The following is a 21554-nucleotide window of genomic DNA, read 5'->3' as shown; positions in this document are numbered from 1 at the left end:
CAAAAAGAAGAAGAAAAAACTTATTACGACGGTTATGCTACAAAAAACAACATTTACTGTTTGCTGCATTTTCGCTGTCCGCAGCAGTGCATTTTAAGACCCAACGAGACATCTGGGTGAAAGATTACTTGCGAGTGACATACTTCCGTTTGGGAGGAGTATAGCGCTGACATATGTGGCTTGAACATTCATTTACACCTGTCCAGTTCCATCTGAAATGTGTCCCAGGCCACCTCCTGATATCCATCTCGAAAACATTTTGGAGGGCATTTTGAACTGGTCTTTTTACGATCTGATAGCTTTCGATCACAGAAAACGCATGAAGTGACCAGGTGTATAAGTGGTAGTGTGTATAAAAATAATGATTATTATGTAAATTATGTGTGTTTGAACAAAATATCATCCGAGTAACCTTTCAGATTTATTTGTTTTTAATAAATATAATAACTAATAAAAGTGTCATTGGTAGACATTTGTATTCTTATGTACAGTAGTAGAAAATGCACAGTTAGAAAATTGAGCCTACCATTAAGCACACAGTCTGCTAGGTTCTTATGGGAAGGACGAACCTTGGCTAGCAGTTCCAAACAACATGTGATTACTTTAAGTTTGCATAGCAAACTAGAAGGTCTGAATGTGCTGTACATCTCTGTTTGCCACTTAAATATTGATATTATCCAAACTTTGAATAAAGCCTGTTTTAAAAGCTTGAGAATATTTTTTTTACATAAATTCCCTCAGTGATTTATTTACCTTCTCCCTTGCTCTGTCTTTCTCTCTGAGGGCATATACCTGCTTAAACTAATGTATAAAACTAATTAATGGATTCATTCATTAAAAAAATAATGATTCAACCACACAAAAAAAATAACCTATTGTGATTTTTTTTATTGCATAATTTACTCTCAAAACATTAATGAATTATTTGCAAAGGCAAGCCCGTATGGTGGTGGGGGTATAGAGAAGAGAGTTTGCTCTGCTGAGAGATGCAGTATACTGGGCTCTGAAATGAGACTTGCACAAATTTAAGCATATACCACAGAGCCTAACACAGTCTGTGATCTTACCGGGATGCCATTCTTGTAGACCAGCCAGAGAGCCTGGTTCCAAATTATTCTCTGAATAACACCTGTTCCATGCCTTACTGACTTACCAACTGACCTATACTAATTTATCTTTCACTTTTGATAGTGAGGATTAGTTAATAACAGAAACTAATTAGATAACTAATTACAAAAGTCAAGAATGTATTCTATGTTTGACAGGACTTTCATATGATGTGGCAGTTGATGTGACACACACACACACACACACACACACACACACACACACATATATATATATATATATATATATATATATATATATATATATATATATATATATATATATATATATATATATATTTTTTATTATTATTCGCAGAGCAGATAAAAACATTCAGAGCAACTACCACATGAATAGTGATTAACAAAACACAATAGGGGCATAACAGTGTGCATTGTCTTGAATGAAAATCAGGTACTGATTAATAAGAAGGAACCACATGCTGCTCACAGAGCATTTAATAAGCACGATGGCTTAGTGGTTGGCACGTTCGCCTCACACCTCCAGGGTTGGGGGTTCGATTCCCCCCTCCGCCTTGTGTGTGGAGTTTGCATGTTCTCAACGTGCTTTGGGGGTTTCCTCCGGGGACTCCGGTCCCCCCAGGTCCAAAAACATGCATGGTAGGTTGATTGGCATCTCTGGAAAATTGTCCGTAGTGTGTGATTGTGTGAGTGAATGAGAGTGTGTGCCCTGCGATAGGGTTGGCACCCGTCCAGGGTGTATCCTGCCTTGATGACGGATGACGCCTGAGATAGGCACAGGCTCCCCGTGACCGAGGTAGTTTGGATAAGCGGTAGAAAATTAATTAATGAATGAATAATGCAATATAATGGAGAAGTAGATAAACATTCAAATAAACATCAAGCAGTAGCTGTCTATTGTGTTGAACTAATTGTCATGAAAAAATAGGCAGTGGATGTCTATGTATTGGTGTATATATAGGATAAACAGTTGTGGTTGTTTTATTTTGTTTTGTTTTATTTTGTTTATTTCCTCCTACCACCAAAAATAATTCCTGGCTATGCCACTGCCAGCACTACAAAGGATGTACTTCTGTATCATGTCTTCTCAACACCAAATCCAAAGTGAGACTCCATTTCTCAAACTGCATAGGTGACTACAAACATGGCTACCTTGGACTCTAACTTCAAGGTCACGTGTTTAAATTCATCACACAACTTAAGTGCGCTTTTAAACCAAGCCTTTGTTTCATGCTTGCTTATTCTGTTTTTGATGCTAATTTGTTTTCTTTTTCCCTGATCCTCTGAATACCTGTTTTCACAGTTCTTGATGCTTTGCCTGATTATGGATTATAACTTTAATTCTGACCTCTGAGTGCACATGGTGCGACCAGCATCCACCTCCATCTAAAGCTTTGAAGCTGCAGAGAAACTAAAAGTTTCCTTGGAATTCTAAGAATATAAGCAATTGTTCAGTAAAGTCAAAGCCTGTGGCCTACCATCTTATTACATTTCTGAAACTCTATATTTAGAATACAGTCAATCCTCAGTGTCACACAATTCAGTCTGCTTCTTTGTGGAAAAGAAGTGAGGAGGCCTTCAATTTCATTAAATAAATCAGATCTGCATCCTCTTCTCTTCTTTTTTCTACTTTTTACAGTGGGATCATTGAGAGCATTCTGAGCAGCTGCATTACTGTCTAGTTTGGGAACTGCACAATCTCGGTTCACAAGACCCTGCAGCGGATTATGAGGACTGCTGAGAAGTTAATTAATAAATGCTTTGCCATCATCTTCTTAATTACTGACAATCACTTATCATTGTTCCATATCTGAGGTATTGTGGAGATATAAACTGCACATGCTCTGGTGATGTATATCTGCTATGTGGGTACCATTATTGAAAATCATAATTTTTATCTTTTCTATTTTAAAAAAAACTGCTGAAAAAAATAATAAATATTAATGAGTACTGATTCATATTACTCCCTCCTGTGGCCACATGTTTTCTTTTAATTTATTGTGTAGTTTATAGTTTTAATTGATGATAATATTAATACTGTATGGTTTAAAATGTATAATTTTTGCCAAGAAGTAATCTGCTAAGATTTAATTGGGGTAATATAAATACTAATAGTTTCCAATTTTGTATTGCATAATGAATATTAGTTATTTGCTGAACTGCCTGTGAGAACATTTTGCAGAGGTGTGAAACGACAGACCTCCTTCACAAAATAAAAGCATGCACAACAGGAAACATTTTTTCATACATTTTTGTCAGCAAAATGTTTGTAGTACAGTACTTTCTCTTTCAACCATAAAAATGTGTGTGATTTTACTTTGTGGAAATAGATGAAGAGAAAACCAGAATGTCTTTGTTTGCAAAGCAGAAGCAACACCTTAGCTTTTTTTATCGTTTGTACAAAACTGTTAGGGCACAACTTGTTTTAACACATTAACCACTCCGTTCACAGATAATGCACAGAACATGCACTGTGTGAGCACCGATGGCCCTTTCAATGTGACTTTACCCCGGTGGCATAGATGTAACACTAGTTATTAAGCCTCATGTGTCAGATGAGATGGCCAACACAGCATTGATCAGGTGCAACATTATACACTACCCAGCGAGCACAGGCCGAGTCTGACTGAATTGAGAAAGCAGCAAGAGTATTCAAAGACCAGCCATGGAAACTATGAATGCAAGTTGAGGGTATGCATCATCAGTTACTCAAAACTTGCCAAGAGGTGTTTATCAGTGATTGATCAGCATTCTATACCACAGACCATCCTATCACTCAGAGAAAGACATTGCCATCAAAAAAAAGTTTTTGGATTAAACTGCTCACTGATAAATTGTTTGACAGTGTAATCCAAGTCATTATGTTGATGAAAAACTAAAAACCATTTCAATATTAATGTCTTACTTGTGGGTTCATATTAATTGCCAAGGTCACAATAAAACAATCTGTGATCTTTATCTGTGATAAAAAAAAAAGGTCACAGACATCATAAATGATTTTCCATTTGATAGAAGGGAAAAATAACAAATGTCAGCTAGTTCCTATTGTGGTAAATAGAAATAATGAGTGAATGGAACATATAAAAATATATTTTTCTATTTAAGCCTTTCTTGGTTATGATAGCTTTTAGTTAGTAACATTAGTTTATATAGTCTCTTTGGTTGTTTTTATAATCAGGCTCCTAACAGAAATCTTCTGTCCATAGACTTCAATTTAATATTTAGAACTTGGATCAATATAAATCTGGAGCTACTCATTCATGGAGATGGTACCATGATTTTTTCTTCTTTGTCAATGTAGTAAGGTTATGCATAACTATTAAATTCTGCTGCACAGATGTTTCATTTGAGGAAATATTGCATATTGCAAATTGCATCTCATCAGCTTTATTCTGTAATAAATAATATAAGTATATACTTATTTAAAGTAAAAAAATATATATAAACGTTTGCCTCTAAAGAACAATTGATTAATCATTTATTATTTTTATTCCTGAAAATATAGCAAAGCCATTATGTCTTAAATATAAGATGGCTTATATATATAAAATGATGCACACACACACACACACACACACACACACACACACATATATATATATATATATATATATATATATATATATATATATATATATATATATAAAATGATGCACACACACACACACACACACACACACACACACACACACACACACACACACATATATATATATATATATATATATATATATATATGTGTGTGTGTGTGTGTGTGTGTGTGTGTGTGTGTGTGTGTGTGTGTGTGTGCATCATTTTATATATATAAGCCATCTTATATTTAAGACATAATGGCTTTGCTATATTTTCATGTGTGTGTGTGTGTGTGTGTGTGTTTATATAAAATGATGCACACACACACACACACACACACACACACACACACACACACACACACATATATATATATATATATATATATATATATATATATATATATATGTGTGTGTGTGTGTGTGTGTGTGTGTGTGTGTGTGTGTGTGTGTGTGTGTGTGTGTGTGTGTGCATCATTTTATATAAACTCCTCTTGGCAACACACACATATATATATGTGTGTGTGTGTGTGTGTGTGTGTGTGTGTGTGTGTGTGTGTGTGTGTGTGTGTGTGTGTGTGTGTGTGTGTGTGTGCATCATTTTATATAAACTCCTCTTGGCAACACACACACACACACACACACACACACACACATATATATATATATATATATATATATATATATATATATATATATATATATATATATGTGTGTGTGTGTGTGTGTGTGTGTGTGTGTGTGTGTGTGTGTGTGTGTGTGTGTGTGTGTGTGTGTGTGTGTATGTATCATTTGTCCATTGTCTGTTATTTTCCAGTTACATAGCCAATGTAGATATATTTTGAGTATGACCAAATAGATCAGATTCTGACTGTGACAATGCACAGTATACTTTGCTCCAGTCACTCTATCTGGGCTCAGGCCGTCATGCTCTTTTATAATACACAAAGCAAGCTCATCTATCTGAGATCATCTATGACACCACCCTGGTTTATTTCATTTATGATGACTTTCATGAATGGTTACAGCTATCAACCTCATGCACAATGGCTTTGTATGCACCATCAGATAGTAGGCAAACAGGTGTGTGTTCTTTTATTTACATAAATTATTTATACATACTAAGAAACTACCAAATAATTTACCTTTCTTTGCTTATTTGTTGCTTCAATGCATGTTGATTAATTGGGACTCCACATGACATGAATTTCTTTTTTTCCTAATAAATTCCATTACCCAAACTGCTAATTGCATTTGCTCATTACAAAAATTGTATTAAACATCCTCTGTGTAATTACAATTTAAGGGTCAATATTTCTTAATAACCAAAGCAAAAATATCAGTACAATCAGTACTTTGTTAAGAACAGGTTGGTATAAGTTTATTTGTGAGCAGCAGCAGATCTCTAAACCAGTCTTTCCCAGTAGTTTCCTCTTAGTCATATAAAGCTAATCTGGTTTATTATTTTGTCATCTGAATCAGTTGGTGTTAAACTTAATTTTAACTGATGTAATTTCACTCAAACAAAATGGGCCTCTTGCAAGAAGAGTTAATGCTAATTTGAGGAAGAAATAAGCAGCAGCAATAAAAGCAAGCAATAAAATGACCTGCATTAAAATGCTGCCATTGAATAGAAATGAATGAAGCAAAGAAAATGATTAATTTATATTTATTGAAACCTTTATTGCCCCGAAGGGAATTTGTTTTGCACTCAAGGAAGCCACATTAACATCCAACAACATTACAAACATAGAAGATACAAAAAACAAAACATAAACAACACAAACACAACAATGATAGTGACATACAATAATCAGTCCAATATCTAAAAATGAATCAATAGCTAATTTAAAAAAATCTTAAAAAATTCTATGTACCTATGTCTAATCTGTTCAGTAACTGAATGCTCCTCGGTACAGTAATTTTCTCTGCCCATTTTAGTCACCTTATCCAGCATATTCCTGTTCTGGACAGGATAATGATGCAGATTAACTGCATTTTGTAAGTAACCTCTCTGTTAATTTAGATTTTATACTAAAGCGGGGAAAGGTTCCACTTTGCAGCCATTTTTGTTTTACTTGTTTTGTTGTTTGGGTTCCAGCAAACTCTCTAATGCTAAAACAGCATCTGCCTTGATTCGATTCAATTTATTTTTTTCAATTTAAATTTGATTTGTATAGCGCTTTACAGAAGTATGGAAACAGAAGAGAGAGAAAAATAAATAAATACAGTATATAATAATAATAATAAGAAATAAGGATAAATAAATAAATAAATGAATATATAAAATTAAAGTTTAAAATTAATTTTATAAAAATTAACTTAAAATTTATGATACTATATATCTATCCCAATCCCTCGTCCATCGTCACGTGAGCTGAATTTTGATTAGGGAGAAGAAAGAGGGAGTGGAAAAAAGGGGGTATGTCTGAACTGTATATAAGGCCACAGAAGGCAGCAGTATTTCAGTGGAAGTAGCTGGTTGTTTGCTGTCTTTGTGACTGCCAATAAACCTACAACAACTGAATCCAGTCTATGTGAGTTAGGCTGATCATTTCTTATATGGACTTCAACTTGGAATTACTGTTTAAATGTATTATCAGATTACAGGAGCTAGCCTGGGCAAATGAAGGTTGGAGACCAGTTACTCCTACAACTGCTTTCTACCCATCATTTTTGTAGCTAATACCACAGCCTTTTTGGCCTCCTTGTTTACAGCTGTGTTGTCCCTAGTGATGAAAGAACAATAGCTAGATTAGCAGGTAAAATCATATAGTTGAGGCATCTGCTCTCTGCAATCCCCTCTGCAAACATAAAGTTTTCCAGGATAATAAACCATGATGAAGTCTTAAAGTCTGAAATACTGACAAAGCAGTGCAGAACATTTGTGGTGTCCCTCACACATTAATTATTACTTAGATTAATTTTAAAAAGATTAACTTAAAAGTTTATGATACTATACTGTATATCTATCCCTATGCCTAATGAGCAAGCCGGAGGCGACGGAGGCAAGTAAAAATTCCCTGATTTGATATGAGCAAGAAACCTTGAGAGGAACCAGGCTCAGAAGGGAACCCATCCTCATTTGGGTGACACTCTACAGTTAATAGTGTAAATGTAAATAATGCCCTTTCTACAACAGTTTATAATAGTGCAACCGGTAGCTGCCGAGGATGTAATGTGTCAGCACAGACCTGATTGCTGACCGACACAACATTGGTTCAAAATAAGGCATGACAGTCTTCGGGCAGCTTCACACAGTACACAGCAATCCCCAATCCCTGGCAAGGTGACCACCGGGCAACAAGACTCCAGCCAGTGGTACAAGATCAGGAGGCTATAATACATTTTACTGCAAATTCTAATTGCAAGGAGAAAGAACTACAATTAATGTTATTATTATTTGTACTATTAATTTTATGTTTTAAGACTTTTTTTATATATAAGAATTGTTGTTCCATTTAACTGATGAGTTGAGGGCTGTTGTCGAGGACTCAAATGCAGATACACCAGCTGCAGCTTTATAAAAATGAAGAAGTTCTATTACATCAGAGTGAAGAGAATATTGTGTTATTATAGTGGTGATGAGATTATGGACATGATTTTCTATATACAGTATAGAATTTAAACATGACATATATGCCCATGCACATGGTCATTTAAAATAATAAAATTTTTTCCCAGGCCCCCTGGTTGGATGTCAGATCTTCAGATTCATTGAGAAAAGCTTGGTGTATGCCCACTGTGACTACAGTTATAACAGATTTCATGTGACCAGCATGCAAGCTATGAACAATGAGACCCCCCTCCCCATTGATCTTTACAGTTAACTCAATGTATCTGGCCACCTCAAACTATTACGAAGTTCAGTGTTATAATGAACAATTTAAAATTTAACCAGGTCATCACTACCCATTCAATGAAGCACACCAAGATATTCAATGGCTATGGCCAAGTAGTAGAGGTACAATATGAGATCCTTAAATTGATTGCCTATTGTATGACAGTGTACTCTGACATGGGCCACCCTGTTGTTTATTGAATCCGTACTGTAATACTGTAAGTGTCTACAATAAGTTTTCAAAGGAAATCATCCAGTACTGCTATGATGGCCTCAGCAGGTGTATTGAATGCAGGTACAGGACTGGGCATCACCTGCAGCTTTTCTATACAGATCTTTGGTAATCCCACAAGAGTAACACATTTGTATATCCTCAACAGTTCTGAAATCACCTCCCTCTAATATAACCTTCAAGGCCACATCATCACCATGGAGCTACTGTAAGCAGCAGTGAGGAATACTATGTGGCTTTTCAGAATATCCCAAGCGCTATCTTCAATAGTCAAGGAAAAGTTATCAAGGGGGTCCAGTACACTCCTTATGGGGAAATTTATTAAGGCTCTAACCTATCATTCCACTTCATTATTGGATACCATTGTGGACTTTGTGATCGTTCACAAACCTGATACATTTTGGATTAAGATACTTTGATGTACAGTAGTAGCAGGCAGGTGGGCTACACCGGAATACAACTTGTGGGATAGAGCTCAGTGCCAACCCAAAGTGGTTCACTCTCTACACATTTAAAAACAATTGCCCAGTGGGAGATATTCAGGAGGTCACTCAATTCACTTCAGGTAAAAAATAATTTCTAAAATTTCATATTGACTCGAAATATCATATTGATGCATTATATACAATAATCACTACTGCTGTAAGAGAATAATAAAATTACTTCATATAGATGAATGTTGTATATACACACCAAACAGAGTTTTCTCTGTTGTGGTTGTTGTTATAGTAAAGAGTGAATTATAAGTTTAAACCTATTTAAACTTTAAAAAAAAACATTTTTCAGCCTAATTCATCTTTTGGGTAATATGCTAAAATAATTTTCTCATGGAAGAGATTTTTTAGAGTCTTTGGAGAATGGTCATTTAACATATTTTTGAAAAAATACAATGATTTGCTATAATTTTATGTTTTTGCTGGCTATAGTTGTATGGATTTCAGCTCTATAATGTTTTGCCACGCTTTCCTATGTAAAAACACATGAGCAGGTGCTGGCTTTCTTACTCTGGTGGGATCAGCCAGCAGAGGTGGTTCTCAGCTGAGCAGCAGCAGGTCAGGGTGGACCTGTCTAGTCAGGAACTGTTCAGCAACGGCCCACCTTGCAGTGCATGTGCTCATTGTCTGTCCACAACAATAGTGCCAGCAAGACCATAAAACTGGGAGCAGTGCACCATTATCCATGTAAGACCCAGGACCCAGGAGTGGGCTCCAGGTTATAGAACCTGATAAAAGTGTGTGGAGAGGACAAACCTGTGCAAAACAAGTATCCTCTAGGGGAACAGCCATAGCAAGAGTGTTGGGCAAGGCAATACACCTGGTGGAGTTAGCCTACAGAGCACAAGGCACTGCTAGGAGACTGGATTGTATTGTTGTGGCTGCCAAAGCAGATAAAAAGGCAGAGGTCTTGTGCCACACACTTGAGTAATGGGTGTACTGTAAGTGCCCTGCTCTGCTGACTCATGTGCTTGAGGGCAGAAGAAGACCAGACAACTAGTTAGTAGCAGGGTCAGAAACTCCTTAGAGGCTGACTTCAGTGGCTCAAAAAAGGGTTTGGAAAAGCCCCTCTTAGACTACTGAAAGGTCCCAGTCAGGGTGACACAGTCTGCAGGAAAGCCTCAGCTTCAGTGAGGCATTTTTCAGTGCCACTGCCTCAGTAGGAAGCCTGATTTCAAATTATGCAGGAGTGTAAATCTCTTTCAGTGAGAGAACACTAATCTCTACCTAATTCCAGATCTGGTACACTAACCTGAACAGAGGGTGCAAATACAGACAGTCCTAATGATTAAAGAAGGGGATAACCAAAGGGAGCCCCTGAGTTTTGTCAGCACTAGAAACACAACCCAGATCTTCAGGATGTGTGCCATGACTTACAGGAGCCCTCCCAAATGCCATGGGCGAGGTGGCTGTCTAGGACCTCTCCTCAAACCTAGATAGTGGGGACCGTCCATCAAAAGTGTCTTAATGACAAAAATCTAGTCTCAATAATTACATACCCTAAGAGTGGTATCTAAGATGAGACACCAGGACCTGTCCACATAAAAAGGGTGCAAAGCTCATGACGTGTTACCCTTGTGACTCTTAAAGGTGTCTGCAGGGGTGAAAAAACCTGCTCCTGAGCCATGGGCTCATGTGTAACAGACCCAAAGGAATAGCTTAAGACACTATAACCATGAACCCGAACACCCTCTGCATTTGGGCAACAGATGCCCCTTTTCCACCGAGGCAGTTTGAGTGCTGGTTTGGAGCCAGAGCCTAATTTAGAACCAGTTCTTTCTGTTTCGACAGCCAAAGCACTGGCTCTGAACCAGGAAAAGTGGTTCTTAAGTAGCACCAAAACGTTGCAAGTCTAGACTTAAGAACCGCTTGCGTCAAGGGCTGTAAGCGGGTTTACTGTTAGCGCATTTGATATTGTAGGAATGGTGTAGTCTACGTGATACTCAGGTATACGCGTATACCCACTAGGAAAGGCCAAGGATTTCCGTATACCCACTTAAAAAGTGTGAGGATACATAACAATATCGTTTTCTGACAAAACTTTCATTCATAAATTCACCCCGTCTGTGTTCATTCATAAATTCATAAATTCACCCCGGACACAGACTGTGGTTGCGATTGCGAATCACTAATGTTTATGGACCATTGGGGCTTCCGTGGCCTGTGACCTGATCTGATGTAACCTACCAAGGAGGAAAATCAGTTGCTTGGCAGTCTTTTTTGGCACAAATTTGAAATTAACTAAGTAATGTAAAAGAAGATCTGAAACGAAAGCAGACTCAAACTACACTCTTTGAGTGTTTTCGAAAGCCTGCGCCTAAAGCTACAGCAGCTTCGTGTGACATTTCACCCACAGCCCGAGTACAAATGTATTTGGAATGCTTGTAAATTACCAGTTCATTCAGTTCATAATATTCTGCAATGAACAAATGTTTTTTTTCACTATGAAATGCACATTGAAAATTGACAGCTGATAAAACCTGTGCTTTAGGTCCCATATTCATATAACATATAACAAAAAACTAGACTACACCACTGTAATGTACCTAAAGTTTACTAACTTTTACTTTACCACAATATAATCACTTATCAGCACATATTATAGTAGGTAGCTACATGCTAAGGCTAACTTTTTTCTATGTTAATGATAAAATAATGTTATGTACTTTCTCGATTACAACCTCCATTTATACAAATTACACAGAGCTGCACGTACACGTTGGATTTGCATTGGATTTTGCATGCCAATGTAGGTTCACAAAGCCATGAGCATTAACAGTAAAGCAACATCCGCCATTGTTGTTGCGTTTGCCGCTGCTGCGCTAACTTTGCTGCGCTGGGAAACGTGAGACGTATACTGTGATGTCAGACTCGGCTCTGTGATGGCTCTCTAGCCGGTGGAAAGGCAAACCGGTTCTTAGAAGGTTCGCCAGTGGAACCAACTTTGAACCAGCACCAGCACTAGCTCTGAACCAGCACTAGGTTCTTTTTGGTGGAAAAGGGGTAAGAGAGGTATCGGCCAAGCCATATGTTCCATATGGCAGAAAAGATGAAATCCCCCAGCTGGAGAAAGACGTGCCAACATTGTGGCTGAATCCCAAACAATCCCCAAGAAGGTGGTTCTCAGAGAGGGAGAAGGCACATGCTTCCCTGACTTTAACATGAGGCCTAGGGACCTCATGTGGGCAAGTGTGGCATCTCAATGCCCAGCTTCTATGTCCAGATGGGCCAAGTGGATAATTGAGTACCAGCATGGATGCCCTGTGGTACATTGATGCCAGAACAGCCTCCATGCACATTGTGAGCATGAGCAAAAAGACTAGGCAAAAGAGAGAACCCAGTACTGGTATGCTTCGCCCCAGAAAGCAAACCGGGAGAATCTCCTGTGCTCTAGCAAGATGCCTATGTGTAGATAGGCATCCTTCAGGCAACCAAGAAATACCAGCTGTAAAGTCCGAGGCTTGATCTGGGAGGGGAATAGGCTCTATACCCCCTTTCTCAGATACGAGAGAATTTCCTCCTGGAAGAAAGAAATTTGGTCTGTGCCAACAACAGCGGGCAGCAGCTCTTGAAAGAAGGAGGACGTGAGGATCGATTTTTCCCACAGTACCTATAACCCACTGTGACACACCTGGCAGAAGCTTCCATACATATCTTCCACACATGTGACACATAAAAAGCAGAGCACCGGAGGTGGCAGGTAGTGGAGATGGTCATAAAGGGACACTTGTTGCTTTTCTACAGTGTTGTATAAAGTACTTGAAAGCAATACTTGAGTAAAAGTACAAGTATAGTACTAGAAAAAGACTTTGGTTAAAGTGAAAGTTACCTTTTAGAATAGTACTCAAGTAAAAGTCTTAAAGTATCTGATATATACTGTACTTAAGTATCAAAAGTAATTTTCTGATATTTAATGTACTTAAGTATTTGAAGTAAAAGTAAAAAGTAAAATTTCAGTGATTTTCGCTAGGCATGAGGCACTTCATCCGGTAGGAAGAATCTTTCATTCCAATGTACAGAAACATTTCTTGCAAATACGGCCACGAGTGTATAACATTATCTAGCGACTTCACCACTATCATCAGGGTGGTCGTCTACGATAACAGGAGGTCCTCCAGTAGGTGCTTCCATTGCGGTTTCCATTGTGCTTCCTCCTCCTTTGGCAACATTATGCTGAAATAGAGCGTGCGGAGCTGCGTAATGCAATCTAGGAGCAGTGATTCGCCAAAGTCCCTTATTGCAGTCGCACACATTTTTTCTGATTTTATTTTGTAGTAACGAGTAACGAAGATGCTTAGTGGGAATATAACGGAGAAAAAGTATACATTTTATCTAGGAAATATAGTGGGGTAAAAGTGAAAGTTGACAAATTTAAATAGCGAAGTAAAGATACGAGAGATTTCTACTTAAGTACAGTAACGAAGTATTTGTACTCCATTACAACACTGCTTTTCTAAGCATTATATATATATATGGCTCACACAGTGGACTTAGAAATGGTAAATGGTACCAGTGATAAATAGTGATATCACCTATTCTGAGGTCCACAATTTGATAAACATGTGAGACAAGAAGGGTTCACAAAAGTTTCTGTAGTACTGTGCTTATCTCTGTCAAAAAAATGGTGCCTCCACCAGAGAAAAGTCAGAACCAAATGCAGGGATAACATAAAAAGGGGGGTTTATTAATAAAAACAACTGAAATATCAGAACACAAACCAGAAACCAGGAGACACAACGCACAAAAAAAGAACTTAGCAAACAAAACACACAAGACAACCGGTATAAATAGGGAGAATAAACAGTAAGACACAAGTAACAGGCGATACATCCAGACATACCTAGATGTTTTATGTTGATTTTAAGTGAACTATCCAAATAGTAAATAAATTGCAACCTGTTTAATCCTTACTTATTAAAACATCTCTGATTGTATAGTTAGCTAGTTACTACAGACGACTTGCTCCAAATAATCTGTAACTTCAATCATGTTTTGCTGGTTTGGAAAGATGTCTGATTCAACAATGTGCAGTAAAAACAAATGTTTATGAACACTTATCCACATCTGATAACCAATAGCACAACATTCTGAAAAACAAATTTAGATTATAAATCTAATGTCACGGTGAGGCAAAGGCAAATGAGGATCCAAATGCCTTAAAGAGATTTAATGACAAAAAACAAGAAAACAGACAGACAGGCAAAACAAGACCGAACACAGAGCTGACAGGAAACAGGAACATGGGAAAACGACTAGCACCAGGGAAGTGAACAAACAGAGAATATATAGGTGACAGGAACCAATGACAAAGCAGAGACAATCAGAGACAAAGACAACACACCTGGAGGAAAGATTGAGTACAATTAGTGTCCATGGTAATCAAGAAGTGGGCGGAGCAAACAATTAACAACAGGGCAAGGCGCAGACAGAAACAGGACAAAAAACACTGACAGACTTATTACATCTACAGATCTATGAAATTGGACTCATTCTCTTTGAGCTGGCCTTTGATGTGTACATATAAATCTTACCCTAAAATCATAAAATCTTTTTCACTGAACCTTTCACATTCCCATTCTCACATGCATCCCCTATATAAACATGTAATATGCTATCAGAAGTCTGAGAATAAATATCAAAAAAGTAAAAAATCATTGCAGTAGGATATGAATGGCACAATTATGTGGGTATGAGATAGCCAACCTGCACCTCCCAGAGTACTTTTATGAGGTCTCAATACCCTGTCTGCAGAGTTATTCATTTACATATTTACTATTTACATCAAACCTACTTTTGAATTTTCATATGTGTTAATGTAGCATAAACTATGAATGCCACAAATAGCTGAGAACAAGAATATTTTCTACCAATGAAAAATATTACTTTAGAAAATGTGTGAAATTCTGACCAAATCAGCATTAAATCCAGCCTGTATGGTACCAATATCCATGCTATGATCAGTCTCAAAGAGATCACACTTCGACTTCACACAGAGTGTTAAAGAGGGTGAATATCAACATTAGGATCACTGATTTGTACCTGCAGTATTTTATGCATTGTATTGCTGCCACATAAAATAATGATGCCAAAATCATGTCAAAAATATATTTATTTTTCACTTTTCCAATTTCTTCCATTTGCACAAATAAGAACTTTTTCCAACCTCAATGTGAAATTACAATTATAAACATTTTAGGGAAAAATCTAAAGTAATTATCATATAGTTGCAAATTGAGCACTGCAGTGACACCACTGACAAGACCTCCCTCCCAAATTTACATTATCAATACAAAACCTATCAGAGAGGCTGTGAAGAGACGCCAGGTTTAGTTTCAAGTTTAGGGGCACATGTATACAACTAGATGAATGTAATTTGTGTATTTTTAAAATTTTTCATGAAAATGTTTACTATTTTTTAATATTTTATAGCCCTGAGGGTAGAAAGAATTATTATATGCAATACATAGATTAATTGCTTTAAGATGGGTTGCCACAGATGGGTTGCAGGTCCTAAAATGGGCATATGAGCATTATGGTTGGACCAGAGAGCAATAAAACAAGGTGGCCTGGATAAATCATGTTTCCGTTTACTTCAGGTGAACAGCTGAGTGCATTTGTATTATTATCTGGGGAAGAGATAGAATGCACCATGGGAACAGTGGATAGCTGGTGTGATGTTCCAGGCAATGTTCAGCTGGGAAACCTTGGGTCTTTGCATTCATCTGGATGTTACTTTGACATGTACCACCCACCTAAACATTGTTGCAGACCAAGCACACCCCTTTGTGGCAATAGATTTCTCTTACAGCAGTGGCCAATTTCATACTCTGTGAATTGTGTTGGACTTCATAGTAGAGCACACATTCTTTGATCTTGTGGAATTTATGCTAAGAAGGTTCATAGTTGTTTTAACAGCATACAGGGTATACACACAGTAGTCAAATGGGTTGCAGAATTCAGTAATAATTATGAATTGGCTTATTATCATTTGTTATATCCTGGCTTGCAATGAAATTAGAGAACAATAAAATATCTTACATGTTCTCTGATAACAAAGCTAAACACAATAGCCCTGAATCCATTTTCTTCTAGTATAATATTAAACTATTTCAATCTTCATTCACTGTGTCTTCTGCTAGTCTTATGTAGTCAGACTTCTTTTGTGTTTGAAGACGCTGATGTACTGTATGGAAGGATTTTTTTTCAAACTTCCGATTCAAATTCAGCAAGACATCCAATATCTGCTTTTCTGTGTCTCATCTCTAAAATCATTGGTGGCTAGATGTAAATGCCAGAAGCCATGAATATCCATAAGCATGAGAAATAATTAAAAAAGGGAGGTTTGGATCTCATGCAATATAAGGCCGATTTCACCCATGAAGACTGATAGCTATAGAGAATTGAGAGTGCCGTTGCTAGGAGATGAGGTTCTCTTCCTGTGGGGCTTTTCTGGTTTGTGCAGATTTATGCAGAGCCATGTGCCTTAAAATCATATGTCTGTATGTACTGTATGTATTTTATTTATCTTGAATTTTTATTCATTATAACACCTTCTAATAAAATGCATTTTAAGACTTCTTCAGAACATAAAAAATAGATTACTTAACATAGATGCACAGACAATTTCATATTATGCAATACAAACTGCATTAATAGGGTTTCAAATAAAATGAATATCATTACCACTTACTGTCTTACTGTAGAATCACCAATACTAAATTATCTACTTTTTTACAATGTGAAACATAAAATATATACATGTCTTGTATGAATTGGAAAGTTGTTTCACTCAACAGTTTAAAAAAATATCTGAATCAAAATAATAAACCAATATAATAATAATAATAATAATAATAATAATAATAATAATAATAATAATAATAATAATAATTGATAAAGAAAAATTTGAATAGGTGTTAATAGGGTTTAGTTTCTTCTTCCATGCTCCTTATGCTGAGATATTGGATCTATCCGGGCTGTAATGATTCTGAACAGTCACAGGGTAGAGAAGGGGAATGGCAATGCCCTGGTCTGGTTTCTCAAAAGCACTTATCAAATTCTTCACTTTACGAAACAACCGTTTCTGTTGACCAGGTGCTGTCTGCAAAAAATACAAGCAGATTTATAAATCCTGGCTATTTGTCAATTATTTTGTTACTAGTAAAAAGTTGTAAAAAGTTTCTTTTTATCATATTTTCTAAATACATTGTTACAATGACATCTATACAGTAAAAAAAAATAATTTAATTCATGAAAAAAATGCTTGCTCTTCTTTTTGTTGGCATCCCAAATTTTGAAAACAACATCATACTTTTATGCCCTCCAAGTAACCTCCATGTTGCTCCTTTTTCATTTGGTAATTTCAAGGTATTCTAAGCTGTACTCATGTGACAAGTGAGAATTATTTACCAAACAGATCATTTAAATTTGTAAAGCTCACCCAATGTATAAAATGACTGGTCACCCTGGTTCACATGATAGATGAGATGTTTATTTTAACAGCTTTGAGTGTAAACTTTTGTAATGTAATGCTAATATATTCTTCCAGTAATTATTAGGATCCAAAAAAATGCAAACCAGTAGCAATGATTCCAAATCTTTCTGAGTGGCTTCCTAGAACAATGTAAAATGAATTAAGTCAAGCCTGGAATTCCCACCCTCATTTTAATAAATATTTAATAAATGTCCTGGACTGTTTCTAAAGGAAGCAAGATTTTTTCTTTTCTTATACACACTACTTTCCAAAAGTGTGGATCACTTGGAAATTTCCTTGTTTCCAGTTCACTGGGCCTCCCACTCCTTTTTCTGTTCTGATTGGAACCAGTTTGGCTCTATGCTATTGGTTTCTATGAAGAGAGTAGTTCACAGCCTTTTGAGATTATTTCTTACCATGAAAAGAAAGATAAGAGATCGTTTGAGATTGTTAACCAACCCACAATTCCTGATGCTCCAGGTACTAAACTAACCTAAACTTTTATTGCCCTTTTAATAAGTTTTTAGCCGTGCTAACACAATTGCAAAATAGTTTTATAATAATCAGTCAGCCTTATAAAATAAACTTGGATTAGCAAACATAACATGAGACTGAAACAGAGGACTGTGCAACAATCGTTCCGTAAAAATCATCTGATTCATTTTATGTATTTTAAATGGATAAAAATGGGGTTTTCTTTGGAAAACAAGCAATATTTCCAATTGATATATGAAATTATTTATTTATTTATTTATTTGTTTATTTGTTTGTTTGTTTATTATTGTTGTGTTTTTTTTAAATATTTATTATTTTTGCTCAACAAACGTCTGAAATTACACTGAGGTGCTTTAATTCACGCTTTTATAATATGACTTTAAATCAAAATCTTTTAACAACAAACATATGCCATATATTGAGCCACAATGAGTAATAAGTTAAAACATAAAAACATGTCATCATATATATATATATATATATATATATATATATATATATATATATATATATATATATATATATATATATATATATATATATAAATTTATATATTTAGACACAGCTCACCTCTGCTGCCCAGGAGCCTGCATTGTTTTGCTGTAAGCGGTAAGTGTAGACATAGCCATTGCACCTGTGAATGTATTCTCATATCAAATTCAAATTAGCATACTTAAGCATAATTTGAAATTTTATTTAAAATGATAATATATTGAGGCATACATAAAAACTCTGAAATTGGTTACTTGTATACAGATATCTGGCAAAAATATCAAATTTTAAAAACTTGAGTGTCATCTTGAGTGCCCCAATATATTGTCATTAAAGAAACTGGAAGAAAAAAGACTCATGTTTATGATGAACTTACAACACACAGAGGCAGAAAACACCAGGGATGCTTTCACTGTCTCTGATTAAGTAGCTGCCATCCTTGCCAACCTCAGCCAGGCGCCTCTCACACATCTCACGGCTGATGGCCCCATGATAAAAAGACAGCGATTCCATTGTTCCACTTGGTGCGGTTCTCTGCATTATCTCAGTAGTACCAACAGGTAGTGGTTCTTCTACGGGAAATTACGTGAAAGGCAGGAAATCACATCAAAAGGCGTTTCACACAAGAAATGTTTGTGCAAGTGAGAAAAATGTCAGTTAAACAGTTGTGTGTATGGACTTGAGGTGAGGTAAAGCACACTTAGTTTCAGAAAAGGTGACATTTGTGCAAAATGTTTTCAGTATCCACTACAAGCGATCTTTTTTAGTCAGTAACAGGTTGTTCATATTCTACCTTAAATATATCATGATTTTGAACATGTTGATAGTTGGAAAACATTTCCATAATGTACTTCAATATTATGGTGCATTTCTTAATTTACAATTTGTACAGTCTGCGGTTGGATATAAATTTTGTAGAATGTAGACTAAGATAGGAACTTAGGGGGTCAGTTTGCTTTCATAGTAAAAAGAAAACTACTGTGGAATGTGGTTTTTTTAAATGTGTTTGATGAATACAATTAAGTATTGTTAAGATGCTCGTGTTTATAAAATAAATTTAACATGATGTTTCAAATGTTTTGAGGTGTAAATTTGGAGAAAACACTATTAGGAAGGATTACTATTGACCATATCCATAGGTAAAAAAAAAAACCTATGCAAATGGCTGTCATGTTATAATTTGTTTTACTTTGTTCATGAATGCAATCCTACAGCTTTCTAAATAATTCATAGTCCATTAAAGTAAAGACAACCCTAAAAATAAAGTTATCTGTACTTTAATGCCTCCTGACACTAAAATCTGTTGTTTTTTTGTTTAGCCAAATCTTATTATGAATTTGCAAGTAAGTTTGTGTACTTAAAAATTAAAACAGTATTTATCTATTTGTTTGTTTATCTATTTATTTATAGAGATTTGCTTATAGTTAAAGAAAGATAAGTACTTCAACATTACTATACTGGCAGTAACTTGTCAGACAAGCGCTTAGAATGCATCTGCTTCTCTAAAGCATGTGTAATGGAGGACAAAATAATAATTTTTTAAATAAAATTACTCCCTCTGCTGGTTGTATAGTATGGTCATATATCTCGACATAGTGATGTGTAGATAGACTCACTGTTAGTATTTAATCAGTGTGAACCTCAGGTGCTTCTATGTTTTGAGTTATAATCTAATAATTGGCATGAGTTGTAACCAAAACAGAAAAAATTCACTGGTAGCAGCATCCAATGCTCACATTTGATTTCTGTCTGTGTGTTGGTGGATTGCTGGCTGAATATAGGTTACAGATTCACTGAGGCCCAGACTAGATTGCTTATTTATTTAAATTACAAACAGACATTAAATGGAAATGTTGTGAAACACAATTATAGGGAAACATTTAAAATGTATGTTATATCTTAAATTTATTTATTGCATTCATGCCCTCCAGGCTGGACTATTGGACTACTGGACATTACTAGGTGGTTTGTCCTGCACCTTCAATAAATAGGCTACAGTTACTCCAAAATGGATCTGGCAGATTTCTTACCAGGACAAGAAAATATGATCATACAACACCGATTTTATAATCTTTACACTGGCTAGGTGTTACATTTAGAATTGATTTCAAACTGATGCTACTTACAGTACTGTATGTACAAGGCTCAAAATGGTTTAGCTCCCATGTAACTAACCAGTCTTCTAACACGTTACAATCCTTAATGCTCTCTGAGATCGCAAAACTAAGGATTTCTGGCAGTTCAAAATCTACTAAAGGCGGTAGAGGGTTTTTGTATTTAGCTCCCAAACTTATGAATAGCCTTCCCTATAGTGTCTGGGGCTCAGGCACACTTTACCAATTTAAATGTCGATTAAAAACGTATCTCTTTAGTCAGATGTACACACAACACTTCCCATAAACTTATGCTCATATACATCTGACTTAATGTGCATATCATTTGCTTGCTAATATTATAAACAGCTGCTATGTTAATTCCTCTCCAGTGCTTCTCTCTTTTCACCTAACCTGAGGCAGCCAGAAATTGTACCAGCCCAGATTGTCTTCCATGTCATGAAGATTTTGGACCTCAACTGAGATGAGGCTGACTCTGTGACAATCCTGAGGCATCTAGAGATTTACCAGCTCCAGTTGGACTCTGCTATACTTAAGAGGAGATGCCAACTCCACGTGGTCTTTGAGGACAACAATCTCCTCATCAATACAACATTTATCAGACTGTATATTTATAATCACACCCTCCAGTGTCACCCATATGAGGATGGGTTCCCCCTTTGAGTCTGGTTCCTCTCAAGGTTTCTTCCTTTATCATTCAAGGAAGTTTTTCCTTGCCATTGCCACCTGAGTCACCTCAGACCTGCTCATTGG

The 21554-nt window shown here is 36.2% G+C and overlaps 1 protein-coding gene across 1 annotated transcript; it reads right to left on the bottom strand.

The window, feature by feature from the left end:
- Nucleotides 1-15318: 15318 nt before the first annotated feature.
- Nucleotides 15319-19252, bottom strand: sh2d1ab (SH2 domain containing 1A duplicate b). Its single transcript, XM_027135074.2, has 3 exons — nucleotides 19064-19252; nucleotides 18766-18829; nucleotides 15319-17328 (listed from the first exon to the last, which is right to left on the bottom strand). Exons 1-3 carry the CDS (start codon nucleotides 19225-19227, stop codon nucleotides 17176-17178), a joined length of 381 nt encoding a protein of 126 aa, XP_026990875.1. The 5' UTR covers nucleotides 19228-19252; the 3' UTR covers nucleotides 15319-17175.
- Between the last annotated feature and the right edge of the window lie 2302 nt (nucleotides 19253-21554).

The sequence above is a fragment of the Tachysurus fulvidraco genome, chromosome 17, assembly GCF_022655615.1.
Source record: "Tachysurus fulvidraco isolate hzauxx_2018 chromosome 17, HZAU_PFXX_2.0, whole genome shotgun sequence".
Lineage (NCBI taxonomy): Eukaryota > Metazoa > Chordata > Actinopteri > Siluriformes > Bagridae > Tachysurus > Tachysurus fulvidraco.
Note: the sequence above shows the minus strand (reverse complement) of the source record. Positions and strands in the feature narration are given on the sequence as shown.